Source organism: Agelaius phoeniceus, chromosome 2 (genome assembly GCF_051311805.1).
Source record: "Agelaius phoeniceus isolate bAgePho1 chromosome 2, bAgePho1.hap1, whole genome shotgun sequence".
NCBI classification, from domain to species: domain Eukaryota; kingdom Metazoa; phylum Chordata; class Aves; order Passeriformes; family Icteridae; genus Agelaius; species Agelaius phoeniceus.
The window spans coordinates 61,469,663-61,488,357 of record NC_135266.1 but is presented as its reverse complement, the minus strand read 5'-3'; the positions used below and the strand labels follow the sequence as shown (position 1 = coordinate 61,488,357).

Below are 18,695 nucleotides of genomic sequence, written 5' to 3'. Positions count from 1 at the left end.
TTGAAATGCATGAGATTTGACGTCAGCAGTCTAGAGTAAGACTTGAATAAGAACAGCAAAGGCTATGCTACAAATTCCTGAAAATATTATCCTTGGTATCTGCTGCCAATTACAAATATAAAAGTATTCCTAGAGTACTTACCAAAAATTCCTAAAGAGCTGAATCAGAATAAATACTAGTTTTTCTATGAAGTTGTTTGCTACAACAGCAGAAAACTGACTTTGGTGATGAAGGAACACTTTCTTGTTCTGATTTTGTGTGAACAGGGAAAATAAGAGTGTATTCTTTCATTTTAGTGTTGGCCCATATGTCTTGGTAACTCCAAATGAAACCAGAAGAAAACAGTTGCAGCAAAGTAAGTTGAGTTGTCTAATATCATAATACACACACTTGAATAACTTTGGGATTTTAGCATTTTATTGCTCTTGCAATTTTTATCCTCATTTTTACAATGCTTTTATATGTATAGATATAACAGTAATGCCAATGCTATGAGCATTCTCCATGATGATGTAGCTTTTCTTAAGAGTGACTCATCATCTGGCTTTACTTCATGCAGAATAAATCTTGTTGGAAGGGTTTTGGTAATTTCAGTGCAGGATTTGTTCAAGATGGCTTCTGCAAAACTATGCTGGAATTAGCTCTATCCAACTTTTACAGGATTGAATTCATATTGGGGAACCTTGAACAGTCTCAAGGTTAAGAGGAGGAAGAACAAAAATATAAATAAGAAATATTTTTGAAAATACTCCCATGTGGAAACAAAAGTGACTGCAGACACTGTCGGTTCTTGAACATGCATTTGAGTGTAGGTGGTTTTTCTACTGAAACTGATAAAAGTAATTTTAGGTGGAAAGTATTTGTGGATATAGGTTCGCTTTTGCTTAGCTTTGAGTCTTGCTGGTGAAAGTAGCTAAGCAGGAGCACCCTGAATCTCTACCAGAAAGATCAGGCATATGTTGAAGTCTTTTATTGGCAAAGTTACAGCCAGAGTCAGGTGTGAAATTAATTCTGTATACAGTGGTGACTGACTGGGCACAGCAGTTCTACGCACCTGGGCATTGATTTATGCAAGGCATGAAATCTGAAGGAGTGTGAGTCAGCACTTCTAATGTCTTGAGTCCTCGAGGAAACAGTGCAATCAAATCCTTTCTTCTCAAACATTGTGAATTTGGCTGAAATGCTTTACCAGCAGGCTGGTGTGGGTTGGGTTTCCTTTGGATGCAAGAAAGAAAATGGACTTATCATGAACCAAACTATATATTTTTGAAGGAAGAGTAGCAGCATATTATCTTAGACCTGACTGTGATGTTAACAGCAAAGGGGCTGCTGCTCTAATAAAGATCTGTTTGCACTTTGTGGTGCCCCTGTGGAAGGTCTGAAGCATGTCAAGTATTTCTGTCCTGGACGCTGGCAGAAATAGGACCTCACTGGATGCAGTCTCTACTTAAATGCTTGTTTTAAAGGTGAAATAAAAAGCTGTTCTCTGTCTTTTGGGTCTCTTTAGAGGTTTACCCAAAATACTGGCTTTATCCTCTTAGAGGAGGGCTGGTGTTAGCCTCCAATAGCCGTAGCCAGCCATTATGATGCACAGTTAGTAAGAGTGAAATAAGCTTCTAGAGCAACTGAAGTGCTAGAGTAAAACACAGCTCCTCTCTCCACAGGCTTTGTTGGCCTTGCTATTTAAAGGAATTGTTGTGCTTTTCTCTCTGTCAGTCAACAAAGAGAGAAGTTAAATCAGCCATCCTGGAGCATATGGCTGCACCCCAGCTGTATTGACTTGCACTGACTACGCTGGGAGCTTGCTGCCCATCTCACATGTGGGTGCCTATGTTGAAGTGTCTTAATTTGAAGCTGATTCATGCATTCTTCCTGTTTTTATTTAGGGAGCATGTGGTTGGGAGGGAAAATTACTTTTCTTTTCCCTGCTGGAGAGCATTACACCGCAAGGATTTCCCTCTATGCCGTAATAACATCTTCATCGTAACAACTTCTGCTTTACCTGAAGGAATAAATACTGTGGCACTTACCTATAGGTTCCCAGGGATTAAAAAGCAGTCTATTAGCAGTCTCATAGCTGGTTTTGGCTTTACTTTTGGGGTTGAGTCCTAGGGTTGCTCACCATTACAGTCTCAAGTTAGGAAAAATGTTTGCCTTATTAGCTAATTATTGCAGTGACTGTGTAGCCTCTTGTGGGGGTGTCTGCATCTCTTGAGAAGCAAGCTGGTTCCTGGATGGTCTTCAGGATTACATGCAATTAGCAGTAATGGCTGCTTGTTAGTATTCCTCTAACTTACATATATTTATTTTTTTTTTATACCTGCTCAGTTGCTAAGAAAGAGCTTGATGACCTGGAGCAATGGAAGAAAGAACACAGGCCAGGGCCAATTATGTTGGTGCCACAGAGACTGGGTAAGACATTTACATCAGCAATTGAGAATTGCAAAATTTAATTTTCCAAGACATGAGACATTTTTAACTTTTTCTCTCTACTTGATAAAGAGATTCAGTTTCAATAAGGGCTGACCTGAGCCTATTGTATGTGTTTTGTGCTTCTTGATGATCATGGCAAGGAAGATGTTTCTGAAGCAAAACAGCACAGATTGTCACTCAAGAAATCTGTCAAGGGCAGGGTAGAAAATCTGTACTACCATTTGGGGAAATCAGGTGGATTAACCCTCCTGCTGTTTACACTGTCTGTGGTTGATGTCTCTGAGGGGGCACACACTTGTCATTAGTGTGCAGATGGACAGCATGTTGGAGACCCTCCAGTTACCCATAAGAAAACTCCTCTGTGTCTGTGTGTGCTTTCCTGGCTGTTGGCTCTTGAAGAGGCAAAAGTGATCCCTGCAGCCTCATCATTTGCAGGCTAAATGTGTGTGAAGCCCTGTATTACCAATTTTTTGAAGATAACAGACAAGTAAATGAAAAACAGGGTAAAAAGCTGCAAGAACTTAAGACACCCTGAACATAACTGATGTGGTTGTTAAGATAAGCAAGATGTTTTCTAGATGGGTGAGAGGAAGTGTAGGAGATATCTTAAATTGTAACCACTATAAAGTACTGAATTTAGTGATATTTCTGACTTAGTTTTAAAAATTTTTAGAAAAGAAGAGCTGCCCTCCCTTACCTTGGCTTTTGTAGGAGAATTTGGGGTGCACAGTGCAGGATGTGGCTGCTTTGACCAGCAAATTAAGTTCTTTCTCTGCCAGGCTACACAAGATAAGTTTGTGGTGGTGTACAGTGTATAAAAATAGACAGCAGGTGGGAGATAGAGGAATTTGAACTGACTTCAACCCAGAGCTGATTTTTGGCTCAAGGTGATCCTGGTCCCACATGTTCTGCCCTGCAGCTGAGTCGCAGTTGTTTGCAGTGGTGGCAATGCCCTGCATTCAAATCGTGTGCAGTTGTGTGGCCAGACACAGTCTTTGTGAGTTCACGTGTAACGTCTGCTTCTTGCTTGTGGGTAGTTTTTAGAAGACATACTTCTATCACAAAAAGACAATAGAGCTTTTTGCTGAAGAAAGTGAAATCTGGAAAAAGAAATTTGGCATATTTGGTGTGTGCAGGCTGGCTACGTGACTGAGGGTGTCCTTAAAGCTGTAGGGACTGAGTGTCAGGAGTCTTAACTTCTGGCCCCACTGCATTTAAAATTCTTCTGGGCAAAGAAGAAACTTAAGAGGAAAAAAAAAGTAAGAAAATATGATGTCATTAGTCACTCTCCAGCTGCCACTTAGACTCCTGAAGGCTGAGACACAGGTACTGTGTTCAGCACCTCTGAAAAGAACTGAGGTGCAAAGATTATTAGAACATATCACTCCCACAGGAACAAATTTGGAGCTGAAATGGCATCTCTAATTTCACCCCTGTAGGTACTCATTAGGGGAAAAAAGTATCATGTGTTATTTTCTCAGAGTGGTTTACGGGACTGTGCATCTAGTCCAAATCACTAAATAAAATCACTAAATAAGGTTGAAGTTTCTTAAAGTTTTTTAACAATTGTGGTTTCCACAGGGAAATAAGTATTCTGACTTTCAACTCTGTAATATTTGACTGGCAAACTTTCAGGCATCATGGAGAGATGAGAGCAATGAAGGATGCAAGTTCTACTCTCCTCTGTAAGCAACAAGCGGAGCAACAAATCATGCCTGATAAATGCAACAGTCTCTTTTCTGGTATTATTATATATGATCACAACACCCTCTGACTTCAGTGAAGCATTTGACACATTACAGCCAAGGCAACTTGAATGAATTAAACCTGGCTGAAAGGCTATAGGCAATTCTAATAATTATCAGAAAAATGTTTGTTCCAAGGCAACATCCACTAGTACCAGCAAAACAACTACAGTGCACAAAAGAAATTTTGCTATTAAAAGGCTAAAAAAAGAGAAAAATTAGGCATTTAGTAGGCTTCAAAACCTGTTTAGCAGTAGTTTTATTTTCTAGACCTGAGGAAGAAACATTCTACAATGCCAGCTGTATGCTTATTGCTACTTTAAGCTTATTGCTTGTATACTCTATGGCCATTCTCTCTGGAGAACTTATCTTTGGGATTTATTTGAGTCCATAGAAATGTTGCCATGCTTAGGGTATTGATCTCCCATTCACTGAATGTCACAAAATCTCCTAAAGATTAGTTACCTTCCATTAGTAAATGGAGAGAGCTACCTTTAGAAAAGAGTGATCCCTCCTAGTATTTCTTACATTTCTGAAAGGTCTTGCAGTTCATAGAATGGTTTGGGTCTGAAGGCAACTTAAATATCATTCAGTTTTAACTGCCCTGCCATGGGCAGGGATACCTTCCACTAGACCAGGTTGCTCAAGGCACAATCCAACCTGGCCTTGAATACTTCCAGAGATGGGACATCCACGGCGTCTCTGGGCAATCTGTGCCAGTGCCTCAGCACCTCACAGTGAAACATGCCTTTATTATATTCAGTCTAAATATCTCCTCTTTCAGTTTAAAGCCATTCCTCCTTGTCCTATCACTATACGTTCTTGCAAAAATTCCCTCTCCAGCTGTCTTCTAGGCCCTTTCAGGTACTGAAAGGCTCCTAGGAGGTCTCCCTGGAGCCTTTTCCTCTCCTGGGGAAACAATCCTGGCTCTCTCAGTCTTTCTTCACAGGAGAGGTGCTCTAGCCCTCTGATCATTTTTGAGGCCTTCCCATGGACTCCATCCAGCAGATCCATGTCCTTCTTCTATTGGGGACTCCAGAGCTGGCTGCAGCACTGCAGGTGGGGTCTCACCAGAGCAGAGGGGCAGAATCACATTCCCTCAACTGGCTGCCCATGCTGCTTTTGATACAGCCCAGGATATCAGGCACCTAAAGTAGCACAGATTGGTCCAGCTGCTTCTATAGAATTAGGAGGCACATAGAGGGGAATTTCTCATGAAAACAGTAAATTGGGGAAATACAGCTCCCATCCTCAGAATGGAGTAAGGGCTGTTGTTATTTTTTGCAGCAACTGAAGGGAATAAATTATTTCCCTTCCTACAGCAAGAAAATACTTTGGAAAATAAAGCAGAATAATAGAATTAAAGTCACTCCCTCAATCCCTTGAGACCTAGTATCACTTTCTTTGTGTGGTTGGCTTCTTTGTTTGTGGGGATTTTGTTTCTTTTTACTGAAGTCTGAACAGTATGGCCAGAGCTTTAGATGTTCACAAAAGAGAATCTATGTCTTTGGAAAAGGATGCTCTCTTCTAGCTGGATATAAATGTGAGGTCTGTGGGAAAGGCTTTTGCTTCCATTTCAGAAAGGGGGTTCTTCCCTGAGCCCCCGGACATTACTTAGAAAATATTAAAATGATAGCATCCCATTGGAGCTGGCAGAGTCCAAGATCCTAAATTTGATAAAAGATAAACCGTTTAGCAATAGAATTTCTGACTGTATGTGTGTGACAAACTGAGCAAAGGTGGGGATAGCTGAATGTGAAAATGAAAACTCACCTGCAAAGCATGACTGATTTTCTGAAAATTGAATAGTTCCTCAGTAAACTGATCATATATTGTAGGGACATATTTGTTGGTAGAGTGGATGATACAGTGGGTGCTCTGTAAATAATAGACAAGTGCTTTTGATGGATGAAAAAAATGATCAAAAAGGTCTCCTATCTGTTCTCTTTAATGTCAGACAGCTACTGTAATTGTGAAAAATTTCCCATATATGCATACATCCAGTCTGTTATATTGCTGTATTCTGAAATGACCGGCATTTGCAGTTAAAATGCTCATACAAAGTGCCATTTATATTTTTGGTTTTTTTAAAGGTGGAAACGAATCAGAGGCTCAAGTACGACAAAACCAACAAATGATTCTCATGCAATCTAAATACCAGAAAAAGGTCAGTAAGAATAAATGTGTTTATTTTTAGAACTTAAAAGAAAGCTTTTTCTGTAGTATTTTGTATGACTATAAAATGAACTCACAGCTGCTTGACAGGAGAAAGTCATGAAACCTGAAGGAAGCAGCAGAAAATCAGAAACTAATGTTCTGCACCAAAGAAAATGAGAAATCTTTCCATAAATATGTAGCAATCTGTATCACAGATGATATCTCAAAAAACAACCAGAACAGTTGTAGAGCCACTTAAATGCCATGCTGTATCTTCCAGCATGCTGCTTTATGCCTGGACTAATTGATCAATGTACCACCCTGTCCCATGCTTATGTGGAAATGTTGTTCCTGTTACAAGAGGTATAAATGCTTGCAAGTTATCAATCAGCTGTGTGAGTCCTTGCATGGATGCCCATTTATCAGTCCTAGATTTTTCAGTCTTCTTAAAGCCAATATTGCAGTAGCTGTTGCACAGCCTCCATTATTCAGTGTCTTATTTTAAGTGAAAAAAAAAATCCAGAAACTTTCCCCTAACACATTTTAGATTTGAAAGATGAGCACGATAGGAGTCAAGTTACCTTATGTGTTCCTTGTATACATAAATATGTAAAATAACTTCCTATGTTTATGTCATGCAGCACAAAAGAGAAGAGTATGTAAAAGCAAAAAAGGCAGCCGAAGAAGCTGAAATCCTGAAAAAGAAAGCAATTCAGAGAGAAAAGGTAAATCTGGTTACTGCAGACTTGAAGCCATATAACAGTTCATGTCTTGATGTTTGATTTTGCTGAGCTACATGGAGCCGGCTAATTAAATTAAGTGGTAGCCCTGGATGGTATTGAGGAATTAGGAAATGTAGTTCTTCTCTTCGTTGCTGACCGAAGGATGCCTGCCCAGGTTTTTTGGGGGCTTGACTGTTCCTTTGGCTCATCAGAAACTCCAGCCTTTCAGTTGCATCTATCTGGCAGAGTTAGCAGAAAAGGAGGTCAGGAGTAAATTGTGTGCAGGTTGTATGATTCACTTTGGCATGAGCTCCCTCTCTAAGATTGGATTGTAGCAGTTGGCACAAAGACCTTATAGAAATCCATAATTGCCTGTGCACATGGGAAGAATACTAGAAAATCCAGCCTGTCAGGATGGAAGAGATATCCAAATCATGGAAAGGTCAGTGTAGTCTACCTGCATTGCGATGAGAGCACCCTGAAATTCAACTGGCCCTCCAGCCCTTCTACGGCCAGCACACACAAGTGTCTTGCTAATAGGCCAGATCACTCTTCCTTCTAATATTCTCCGTATATTGACACCAATGATAGTTCACTCAAAAATTTTCTTTTATTATTTTTTCCTTTTATTAAATTTTCTTTTTATTATTATAATTGTTTTGCTTTCTCTAGTTGTTCTCACAAAGCATCTCCTTCTTTGTGCTGCACAACCCTTTGTAAAAGTTCATTTCTGTCTCCTTGGTGGCAACCAAGTAGTACTTGCTTGAGAATGCAGTGTGGAATTTAAACGAAAAATGAAAGGAGAGGGAGCATGATACTGATGTGCTCATTAACAAGGAGAGAAAGGGAGATTTCAGGTTTGCAACTTTTGTCTCCACAACAGTAAAAATGATTTTCAGTGCAGAAACTGAATGTTGAGAGTTAATTAAAAAGTCGTCGATACTGGTTGGCGTGCAAGGGCATGCATAAACAAAAATAACTGTATTTGCTTCTAGGTGAGGGTTAGTCTGTTCCTGGTCTCTCAGTGGATAGTATTATACTTTGGGCATAAGCCTATACACAATAGCTTACAGGGACAATAAAAACTATCTCCTGAAAATGTTGTTAGCTGTTACCATCTCATGTACAGCTCCAGACACAGTGATGATAGCAGTGGAAGAGAGTAGATTAATTATTTAATATATGTTGTTTGCCCATGGGCATTGGACAAGAAAAATGTTACAAGACTGCTATAATTTCTAGTTACACCTGGAAAATATATTGATGTATCAGGTTTGTTTTCATGCTCTTTAATTTCCTTACCTTCACTCCCACAGATTATAAAATCTTTATAGATGTTGTAGATAGTAAAACCATAAGTATCTGTTTTTGCTGAAGGAGGATGCAACATTGCAGCAAACATCTTTGCCAAACAGACTAATTTGACTAAATAAACATATACCCACAAAGCAATCACACAAAACAGAGGTGTGTGAAAGGGAAGTCTTAGTTTAAATTTGTTTATTCAGATTGTCTTCCACAATAGTGATTGAGCCGATGGAGATTTCTTCTTGGAAGATGATTAGGTATTAAATATTTAACCTTTTAAGAAGGGCATGCTGAAAAGCAACTGGAAAGTGCCAATTTGGCTATCTCACCCTGTCTACAGATTAAAGGCTCCCAAGACCCGAGAATGACACGGATCCTACTGGTGCTGTACAACCAGTGTTGGGCTCTGTTTACCAAAGGAAAGGAGCTTTTTATTTGAAGTGATAGATTTGTATTCAACTGCACCTGTAGGGCATTGGCTGAGAGCATGTCTTTCTGCAAGTTCACAGGCTGTCTTTTCTTGATGGCCAGCCCTTCTTTTGCTCAAGGTTATTATTCATTCAATAAAAAACAAATTGTGTGACAGTCTGAGAGGAGATAATAGCTAGCCAGCTTTATCAGCAGGAGCCCTGGAACTTTCACAGCTGGAAAGCTTCTTTGCCAACAGACATGAATGGTGAAGCCCTACAGACTAATGTGCGATGACTAGAACGGGTGCTGATACTCAGCTCAGTTCTTTCTTGATTGTAAGGATGATGTACTGTAAGCCAGTGCTGCTTGTGAACTTAGGGTCTGTTTATGTTAGTGTTTTAATGCTGGTTTTGCAGAGAAAAGCAGCATTCATTTTCCCATTATCTTTGTGAACAAGTGAAAACTGTGAGTCTGTCAAAGCAGTACCCAAATACGAAGGTTTGCCTCACTATCTGTACGAGTCCACCTGCCTCTCTCTGTCATTCTTTAATTAACCATGGGGTTATTAGCTGCTGGAAGACCAGCTTGGCGTCTACCTTGTCTCTCTCTAGCTTCCAGAGAGAGGAAAGAGTCTTCATTCTGTGCTCCAGAGGGCCACCTTGTGTGAGCAAATACTCAGGTCTCCCGTGCACTTCAAGACAAGCAGCTTGTCCTGGGACTGTTGGGGTTTGTTCATGGGGTAACTGGGTTTGGGTATTCAAAGCTAATGATGAGTGCTCAGTGAAATAATTCAGAAAGACTTTGTAACATAAGAAGGGAATTCCCTTTTTCTGTATTTTTCGCAGATGCTGAGATGTGTGTCTCATCCACAGAAAGGGTTTAAGTAAATGAGAGGCAGTTTTTTTATTATTTTCTCCTTAGTAGTAGATGTCCAGAGTTGGTATTTTTTGTGCAGCCCTTCACATCACAGCGTTTGACCAGACTGGATCATAATTTCCTTTGTGTCTGTTGGGTGAAAGGACTGTCAAAATTACCCAAAAAATAAGTAAGCAGCTTATTTTAAGCAAGCTGATACTTGGCTTCTTGTTTTCTAAACTTTTCTCAGTTGTGTTGCATATAAAATTGGATGACTTCAGCGCAATGGATGTTTCCTGTGGCTGAATTTCTGTTGCTGTTATCCTGCCTTTAACATTTCCTTTTATAGTTTAGGTCTTGACTGATTATTAGAAAATTCAAACGAATTGAAATGAAAAGGCTCACTGTAATTATACTGCATGCAACATTTTTTTCTCTTACATTATGTAGTAAACAGTCCTGCCATCTTCAGAAAGTGTCTTATTTAGGATAAGCTGTAATTTTGTTTTATTCTTTATCAAATCATGTGCTCTTTAATTTGACTGTATTAATCAGCATGAGTGGCCTTTTTTCAGGAATTTGTTAAAACCGGGCACTTTACAGACCTTCTGCTAACATTTTTCAATGTGTTTACCTTCAATATCACAGCTGTTCCACTCTTGGCTTTTTGAACATGGTGCCAAATGTGGAGTGCTTTGGCAATGTCTATTGATAGATTGTCATTAGTTGGAGAATGTGCCCGTCCTGTCGCCTGTCACTTGCATGCATCCTTAAGCAGGTGTCCTAGGGTAAACTTCCAGAGTAAAAAATAGTCACACCAGCCACAAGTGTGTAATTTCAAGATGCTGGAGTTTTCTTCAGGTACCAGTCTGGTGATAGAATAGCTGTAGGATATTCCTTTATTTTTTCATCTAGTGGGAGACAGGGTTGGTACTGAAGGTTTGTATTTATCAAAGTTAATATCATTGTTCTCTAGATGTCACTAGCTGGGAGCTAGACCACAAGAAGTCCTCTGAGATTTGGATTTTTTTGGAACTTTTTGAATTTCTCTTTTTGAACTTTCAGGAGTGTTGCAATATGATGGTGGATCCCACATCCAATGCTTTTTGAGAGGCGAAGGCATCAGCTTGTGGTATTGGGCAGTGTTGAGGAAAAGCCTGGGAGCTTTGGCTGGTGTCTCAAGGGTATCAGCATCACCTTTGACAATAACACAAGCCATAGATTTCTTTTCTGCCTCTTTCCTTTCTTTTCCTGTAAACTGTGAAGCTGCACAAACGAGTGGGAGTTTTTTTGCCTAACACATCATCTGTGTCTAGGTTAGGAGCAAACAATATATCCCATGAACACTAAAATCATCCATACTGTATAGTGATGTTCCTTACTGCAGTTTGGTTAAATTATTTCAATTGCATCAGTATGTCATACATTCTATCACTGTCTCTGCATGTCAAATGAGTGAACAGGACATCTTATTCAGAGATTCCCCTTCCTCCTTTTGTTTATTTCTCACTACCTTTTTCCAAATAACAGCTTCTAAGTTTTTTGCCTTCCAGCAGTTTTTATCATTGCACAACATAGTGGCTCTTCTCCTATCTGCAGACATCTGAAAGGATTTTTTTTCTTAATCCTGTGCATGCAAAGGAGGAATTTGCACTTGTTTTGCAAATCTCTTTCAGACAGTCATTCTTTATCCAATTAAAAAATATGCATCCTGAAATTGCCAAAGGCAAAGTGATTGAGTAAATACCCTCAGAATTGTAATTTTTCTGAAATGTTTTTCATTGCAGGACAGAAAGAAGATTATGGAACTGGGGATTTCAGCCCTGTTCTCAACACCCCTTACCCACTTAGATGTTTCCCCTTCCTTGTTCTCCCTGTCCTCGCACAGTACCTGTGCTCAGGCACTGTTCTCTCCCTGATTTGGGGCTCAGGCCACAGGGGCCATTTTCACCTACACCCCCCTTCCCATCTCTGCAAGGTATTGTCTGAAATTTCCAGGGCACTTTGTTCAGAGCAATGCCTGGTTGCTGGGTTACTGAGCAATTACCTTTTTTCCTTTTGAGGGTGGGCAATGAGCAGAGTGACATCCGAGAATGTATTTTTCTCCACATGAGGGTTGTTGTGATCATTTCTTGGGAGCTCATACTGGAGCATCCCCCCACCAACTTCAGTGTGGGAGTTCAAAATACAGCAGGCTGAAATCTCAGGCTGGAACTTCTAATTTGGGCTTTTCATACACTGAACTGCCTTTTAACTGCTCTTCCCACTGGACCTAACTGCATCCTGTGAGCCAAAACAAAAATTTGGCTGGCCTCCTTTCCATTGGAATTTAGTTTGAATTGCATGTTGCTGCTGTTGCAGCAAGTTCTTTAGTTTTGCTTTATTTTACTGTATTATTTACTTGAATTTGGGATTTGGGCAGTTTAGATGATACTTCCACTGGAAATTACGTGCGCTTTTATATTGAGGGACTTAAAAATTTGCGCGGTATCCAGATTTACGGACGAGTTTTATGTGTCAAGGATTTGGTTGGCTCTTGCACCAGATATGGTATCTGAGGCAGAAGAATGCTGGTTAAGTACAAATGTCTCCCACTTTCATTCATCTTAGCATGTATTCAGCTGGCCAGTACCTAACTCTCCTGCAGGTCAGCTCTGTGAGCTACATGTGTTCACATCGCTGCACTGTCAGTGCCACAGGACTGTCATCTGCTTTGGTGCAGTGGTTTGAGTCTTCTGCCTTCTTGCAAGGACCAAGGTTGCATCAGCTGCACCCCGAGATGTCCCCCAGCAGGGCTGTGACATGGTGGCTCTGAAGGCTCACAAGGCCTTTTGGGTAGATGGGTACTAGGAGCACCATGTCATTTTCTGATTTAAACAGGTCTCTTGACTAGGAGATGTTTGTTCATGAGTGAATACCTTTAAATTTAAGATTGGGTCACTTCTGTACCCAACTGCTATAGATCTTTTAAAAACAAAAATATTGAAATATTGGAATTGAAATAATTGATATTTGGTTTTGGTTTTTTGGAAACCTCGAGTATTTTTTCCTGGTTTTAATGCTCTAGGCAGAGAGACTTGAAGTTAAAAAAAGACAAGAAGAAATGCAAAGAAGAGAGATGTTTCTTGAAGATCAAAAGTAGTAAGTAAAATTTGAAACCTATTACCTAAAATTCCTTATCTACTTGTCCTTTTGTTTTGTTTGTTTGGGTTTTTAATTATTATTTAATATTATCTTATTTGTTTGCATTTTTTCCCTGGTTTGGGGCTTAGGAAGGATTTAGCTTCTGTTGCTATTTTTTTCAATTTTTGACTTGAAACTTGCCATTTCAAGAAAATGGGCACAAACTGGACCACGGGAGGTTCCTACTGAACACTTCTTTTACTCTGAGAGTGGCTGAACATGAGCACACGTTACCCAGGCAGGTTGTGGATTCTCCATCTTTGAACATATTCAGAAGTTCTGGGTAGCTGTCTCAAGATGGCCCCATTTGAGCAGAGAGTAGGACAAGATGACATCCAGCAACCTCAATGATTTTAGGATTCTGTGAAATAATCAAGCCTCCTCTACACCTTATTCTATCAGAAAATTTCTCCTGTACACTTCTCTTAGCTTCCTAAAACATATACTTTGAAACGAAAGTTGAGAATTATAAAATGACTTTGTGCTTTTGTTCTCTGTGAATCAATATGCAATTATTCAATCCAAGACTAATTATAAAAAAAAAAAATCCAAATTACATCTCCACCCATTTATTTTGTTGATTAGTAAAGAAGTTTAATCCACATGTAAATAATGAGGGCTTGCTTCCTCTATTTAGCATAGTCCTTCTTAAATGTGGAGATATGTTGTAAAGACCTATTTCCCAAGAATACCTCCTTAATATCAGATTTAGATACTGCCTAAGTCCTGATATAATTAATTCCACTGGCAGTGAATTCCTGCCTTGCCCATTCACTCCACCCCATTTATTTAACTGATCCAAACTGATTCTATCACATAATTAACACACAATGCTGTTTAGTCACCTTTACCTTTTTTATCTTTGGCTTCTGAAATTACTCACCTGTGTTCTTAGCCTGATTGATTGCTTTTTCCTCCTCTGTGACCTTTAAAGAAGTCACTTCTGTCCCATGCTAGTGGCTCCAGTTCCTTCATCATTTGCCCAGACTCTGTTCTCTGAGGTACAGACATTTTTTAGTGCTTTGTCACTGACTCCAGCTTTTCTTGTATTTTTCCTTTTGTTTCTTCCCATTTGGCTTTAGGCATAGCTCTTTCCCTTAATATGTTGCCAGTATTTGTCTCTAGATATTGGTGTTTGGCTTGCTGTTTATTCTGTTGTGGATGCCTACTCACAGATACCTTGATTCCTAAGGAATTCTGAAGACTGTACAACTTTAGATCTCTGCCTGTTTCTGACAGACTAGACCCTTTGATTCTCTTTGAGCCTAAAGCAACAGCAGACACATCAGATCTTTGCAGTGCAAGGTCCTCAGTTATGGGTCTTGCTTTTCCTCAGGGGATTGTCAGGGTTCTTGTCTTCTCATTTAATCTGATTTTTTATCTTAAGGCATATGCTGTTATGAATGACACATATCTCTTCCCTTCTTTCCCCTTCCCTGCCTGTTCCTTTTTTTTTGCTTAGGGTGAAATGAATTCTGCTGTTGAGTGCTCTTTTCCATTAAAAGTAAATTTGGTTTTGCAAAAGCAGGCCCAACATGCCCAACCTTCTGAAACATAGGAAAACAGAAACAGCCACAAGTGAAAAATTCCTTTACCAAAAGGGTGGCCAAGCATCAAAACAGGCAGCCCAGGGAAGTGGTTGAGTGACCATCCCTGGTGGTATTTAAAAACACCTACTCAGGGAATGGTTGCTTAGGGAAATGGTTGAGTGCTGGACTTGGCAGTGCTGCGTTAGTGGCTGGTCTTGATGATCCTAGAGATCTTTTCAGCACAAATGATTCCATGTGGGCAGCCAGGCAGTCCCAGGTAGTGCAGGAGCTCTGGCTGCCTGGGCACTTCCTGGCAGCCATCCTGCCCGCTGATTAAGGAAAACCTTGTGAGCATTCAGCTGGCATCATCTCTGATGCCACTGAAAGTGAAGACGGACTCATCACTACAGTGTCTCAAGCTCCATTGCTTGAGTTTAACTGTCAGAACATTATTTGTCTGTACTATATATTGAACATACACTAGGAGGGCCCTGTAGATCCTTCACCTGGAGGAAGTGAGCTGAAAACCTACCTCCAGTGAATGCAATTTTGGTAAAGAAAAGCCCTTGCATGTTGCAGTGTTAAGGAAATTTTCCTGTCAGACCTTTCAGGAGCCACTCTGTCAGTCACTCCACCTGAGCTGGGACTGAGGCCCCTTTGCAGCCATACACCCCACACTCACACCCCCACACCACATTCAAACCAGGTTTCTCTCCCAGTTCAACCCCAGGTTTCCCACTGCAGACTCTCAGACACCAAGATACTGAAAATAATTTAGTCATGGTGCAATAACTAAATAATAAAATAGCAGCTTGAGCTGGTGCTTCCAAGGAGGTGCCCTAAACAAAGGAACCCCTGGGCTTTTATCCCTTCCCAGTCTAAGCACAGGGGAGCCTGGGGGTTGTTGTTCCTGTTGTTTTTCCCACTGTCCATTCCCCTGGCCAAGTGGCAGGTCCCCAGTCCCTTTGTTATGCAAGGGGTTGGCAGTTCATGGCCCTTTGCCTGGGACTCAGGCTCCAGCCCCCCAGGGCTCAGCCTGCAGCTGGACACAGAGCTAGCTGTGCAGAATGTACTCCTCTGCAGACACAGTGACACTACTGCCTTCCCTGGCCTGAAGGAATTCTCTGGTGGGCACAGGAAGAGGAGGGTGAGGAGGGTGTACCACTGGAGGTTGTTGAGCATGCATTGCTAAGAAATGTTGGCATTAAGGAGCCCAGCATCCAAGAGTAATCAAAAGCTGTGTGACATTTCAGATTCTGTGAAGTAACTCCATTGAAGTACTGCTGGTTATTAGTGACATGTTCACATAGAAGTGCTTGGTATTTAGAGATGTGCTTTTGCCTGCCATGCAAAAATGAGTGACTCATTACTTCCCTCCTTTAAGGCTCTTAGTCTAGAGGCAAAGAGAACAAATATGAGGTTGTGCCCCTTTCCTCACTGTCTCTGCTAGGGTATTTTGATCTCCTCTGCTTGCTGGGAATGGAGGAAAGGAAGGTCATGTGCTGCATATAAAGCAGTGACCTGTGCAAAGTCATGGCCTATAGAGCCATTTCAAAAGATAAGCTCCCTTGTTAGTCTGTCCTCTGTAAGATCTGTAGCTGCAACATCACAATTTTCCTGAGGAGATCAATGCCTACCAGCAGTCTCATTAACTGGGAAACCTTTTAAAATTGATCACCACCTCCAGCTGTATCAGCCTCCAAGGGGTACAGCCCAATCAGTACCTCTCCTGCATGAAGTGCCGCTTCTATTTGATAAGGAAAGGCACTTAAGATTCTCATGTCATTAACATGCTCTGACAATAAAGTATGATGCTGCCCAGAATTTTGTTTTTCTGATTAAATTCCTGTCAATAAACAAGGACTTCCACTGAAATCCCCTTTCAAAGCATATAACACGAAGTGAGTGCTAAAAAGGAAGATTGTCTGTAACCTTTTGTGCTGTCTACAGAATATAGTTATTTCCCATCCCTTGAAAGCCTTGATAGCTTCTTTGTGTGCAACAGGTCCTTGAAAGTCAGCTGTATCTGTTACCACAGTTGCTTAAATATGTGTTTGTGTCTTGTGAGAATGTAGTCTAGACAGGCATGCAGACTGCCATGAAAGAGTCTGCAAGCCTCACAATTTTGGGATCAGCCCCTCCTCTGACCCTGGTGGACTCAGGCTTTGTTCAGCGACTAAAACAGAAAAAACTCACAAGGTGTCTCCTGAAATAGCTATGTATTAAAAATCTTAAGAGCACACAGGAGCAGACTTTGGGGTGGAGAAGTTGCTAAATAGCATGGTTACTGTAGGTTGTACTAACAGAAGAGAAGCACATGAGAGATTTGTTGGTGACAGTGTTGCTGTGGTTCTGTCCCTGCAGATACCAGATTTAAAAAATGGGGAGTTGACTTTTTACCAGAAACTACTTATACGTGAAATTGACTCGTTCCTTCTGAGTCAGGGTAACCTGGATGTGTTTTGTATTATTGGCCTGATTGTCTTTCTGTCAGAGTGCATTAGAAGATAATGGAGGCTCGTGTAGTCTGTACTTTGCAATTGCTAATCCTTGGGAGGGAACAACTAAGTGCACATCTTTCCTAAAGGACACAAGGAACAGAACTTTTCAGGACATTCCCTCTTTAGTTAGCAGACCACATTTGTCATTTAAACCATAATGAGGATGGATATGTAATGACTGGCTGTTTCAGAGGCTTGCTGTGCAGGCTGTGTGGATCTGTGTCTGAGCAGTAGGATGTCTTACCATGCTGTTTTGGCCCAGATCTCTAGTTAGATGCTTTTATTAAATTTGTATTCGACTTCCCAGAAATTGTAGTGTTGGATGGGGTCCACTGTTTTTCTAATAGTCATCTACACTGTTTTTCTAACAGCTGTCTACCTATTTATTTAATGGAAAAAGTAGTCTAAAAAATAGGGTTACTTTCTAATACTACTTTGCTACATATTCATGCCTCTGTTTTTGTGAAGGTTGTATTCCTGTAAAAATTCCTGGCACGGCTGTACTGGGGTACATGTGCGCACTCAATATATTCTGCTCAGAATTTGGAGCTGGAAACAGAATTTGCCAGAGTGTCTCTCAGTGCATATTCCAAACACAATGCAGGAGGTTCACCAAACCAAGCTGATATACACTTGCCTGCCAAAGCAGCTTTCTCAAAAGTCATAAAATGCAGGAGAATAAAACCTGAATCAAAACAGAATTTTTATTTATTTATCAATTTTTACAGGATAAATGCTAGTGTCCTTGCCAGTTTTCAGTCCCCTGTGATGTGTGGTTCAAACAGCAGGCTGGCAACAAATTTTCCCCACAGAAGTGCAAGTGTAAACCTGACCAGACTTTTAATACAGGTTGCTAAAGAGAATGAAAGAGGGCTCGCACAAAAAGCATTTGCAGCCTTGAGAATCCTTTGTTTGCTTCTTTTTGCCACAATTGTCTTCATTTTGTTCATTTGCTCCTGATTATTTTAAGCATTGTCAATTATTTAGCTAACAGGCAGAAAACTAGGCTTTTATAGACATCCAAAGGGGCTCTCTTGAGTGTAATAATGAAAGCAGTTTATTGAACGCCTGTGAGGTTGCCTTCTAATTGTGCGCATTAATCTGCCCATGCAAGCTGGCTGAAAATATAGAAGCAGATTGCACATGCAGATGGAGCACACAGAATGGAATGCAATAGACTTATACGAAACTGCATTTTCCTTAAAACTGGATTTATGCTTATTACTTCAGATAATAAATGAAGCTTACATCTAAAATAACATCCAGGGATACTGGATGACTTGGTGGGAGGAACGAATAGCCAAGCTGTGTTATTTCATCCAGTCAGGGAAACAAAAAAAGCAGGTGGGTTGTGAGGATAGATTAGTTTTGAGTGTGGGTAGAAAATGATGAAAATAATTCTGCTGAGAAAGTTGCTTTTTATTTTTCTTTAAACAACCTATTTTTATACTTTCTTGAATTCTTATACCTAAGATGAACTAGTGCCACTTTTTTTGTTCTTATCCTCAAACTCAGGAACAGATGCTCAAGAGCTTGCAGACAAGAAGTCCTCCTAGCCAAAGACAGCAGTGTTTGATAACTATCATTAGGTTTGTCCAAGTCATCTGTACTATGATCTTGCATTAGTGCCAGTGAAGTCTGTGAATACTGTATTAAGCTTGGTATGTGGCTACTGAGAGGATTTCTGTTGGAGAACAGGTGGAGTAAATATCTAGAGAATGGCCTTTCTTTGTAGTAAGGGGCATTGCAGAAGAGCCATCAACATCCTACATGAATTTGATGTGTTAACAATTTTTCATGTAATTTTTTTACCATATAGCCTCTGACAAAAGGTGAGTCCCCCACCTCAC

General features: G+C 40.4%; 1 protein-coding gene across 2 annotated transcripts in view; it reads left to right on the top strand.

Moving 5' to 3' along the window:
• The window catches only part of EPSTI1 (epithelial stromal interaction 1), a 50,146-nt gene that overhangs the window by 10,843 nt on the left and 20,608 nt on the right, over positions 1-18,695 (top strand). For both annotated transcript variants that reach the window (XM_054627929.2, XM_077173666.1), the window contains exons 2-6: positions 298-356; positions 2,330-2,413; positions 6,273-6,346; positions 6,978-7,061; positions 12,700-12,773. In XM_054627929.2, the coding sequence (XP_054483904.2) occupies positions 298-356; positions 2,330-2,413; positions 6,273-6,346; positions 6,978-7,061; positions 12,700-12,773 (375 nt within the window). The remainder of the gene's footprint in view (positions 1-297; positions 357-2,329; positions 2,414-6,272; positions 6,347-6,977; positions 7,062-12,699; positions 12,774-18,695) is intronic.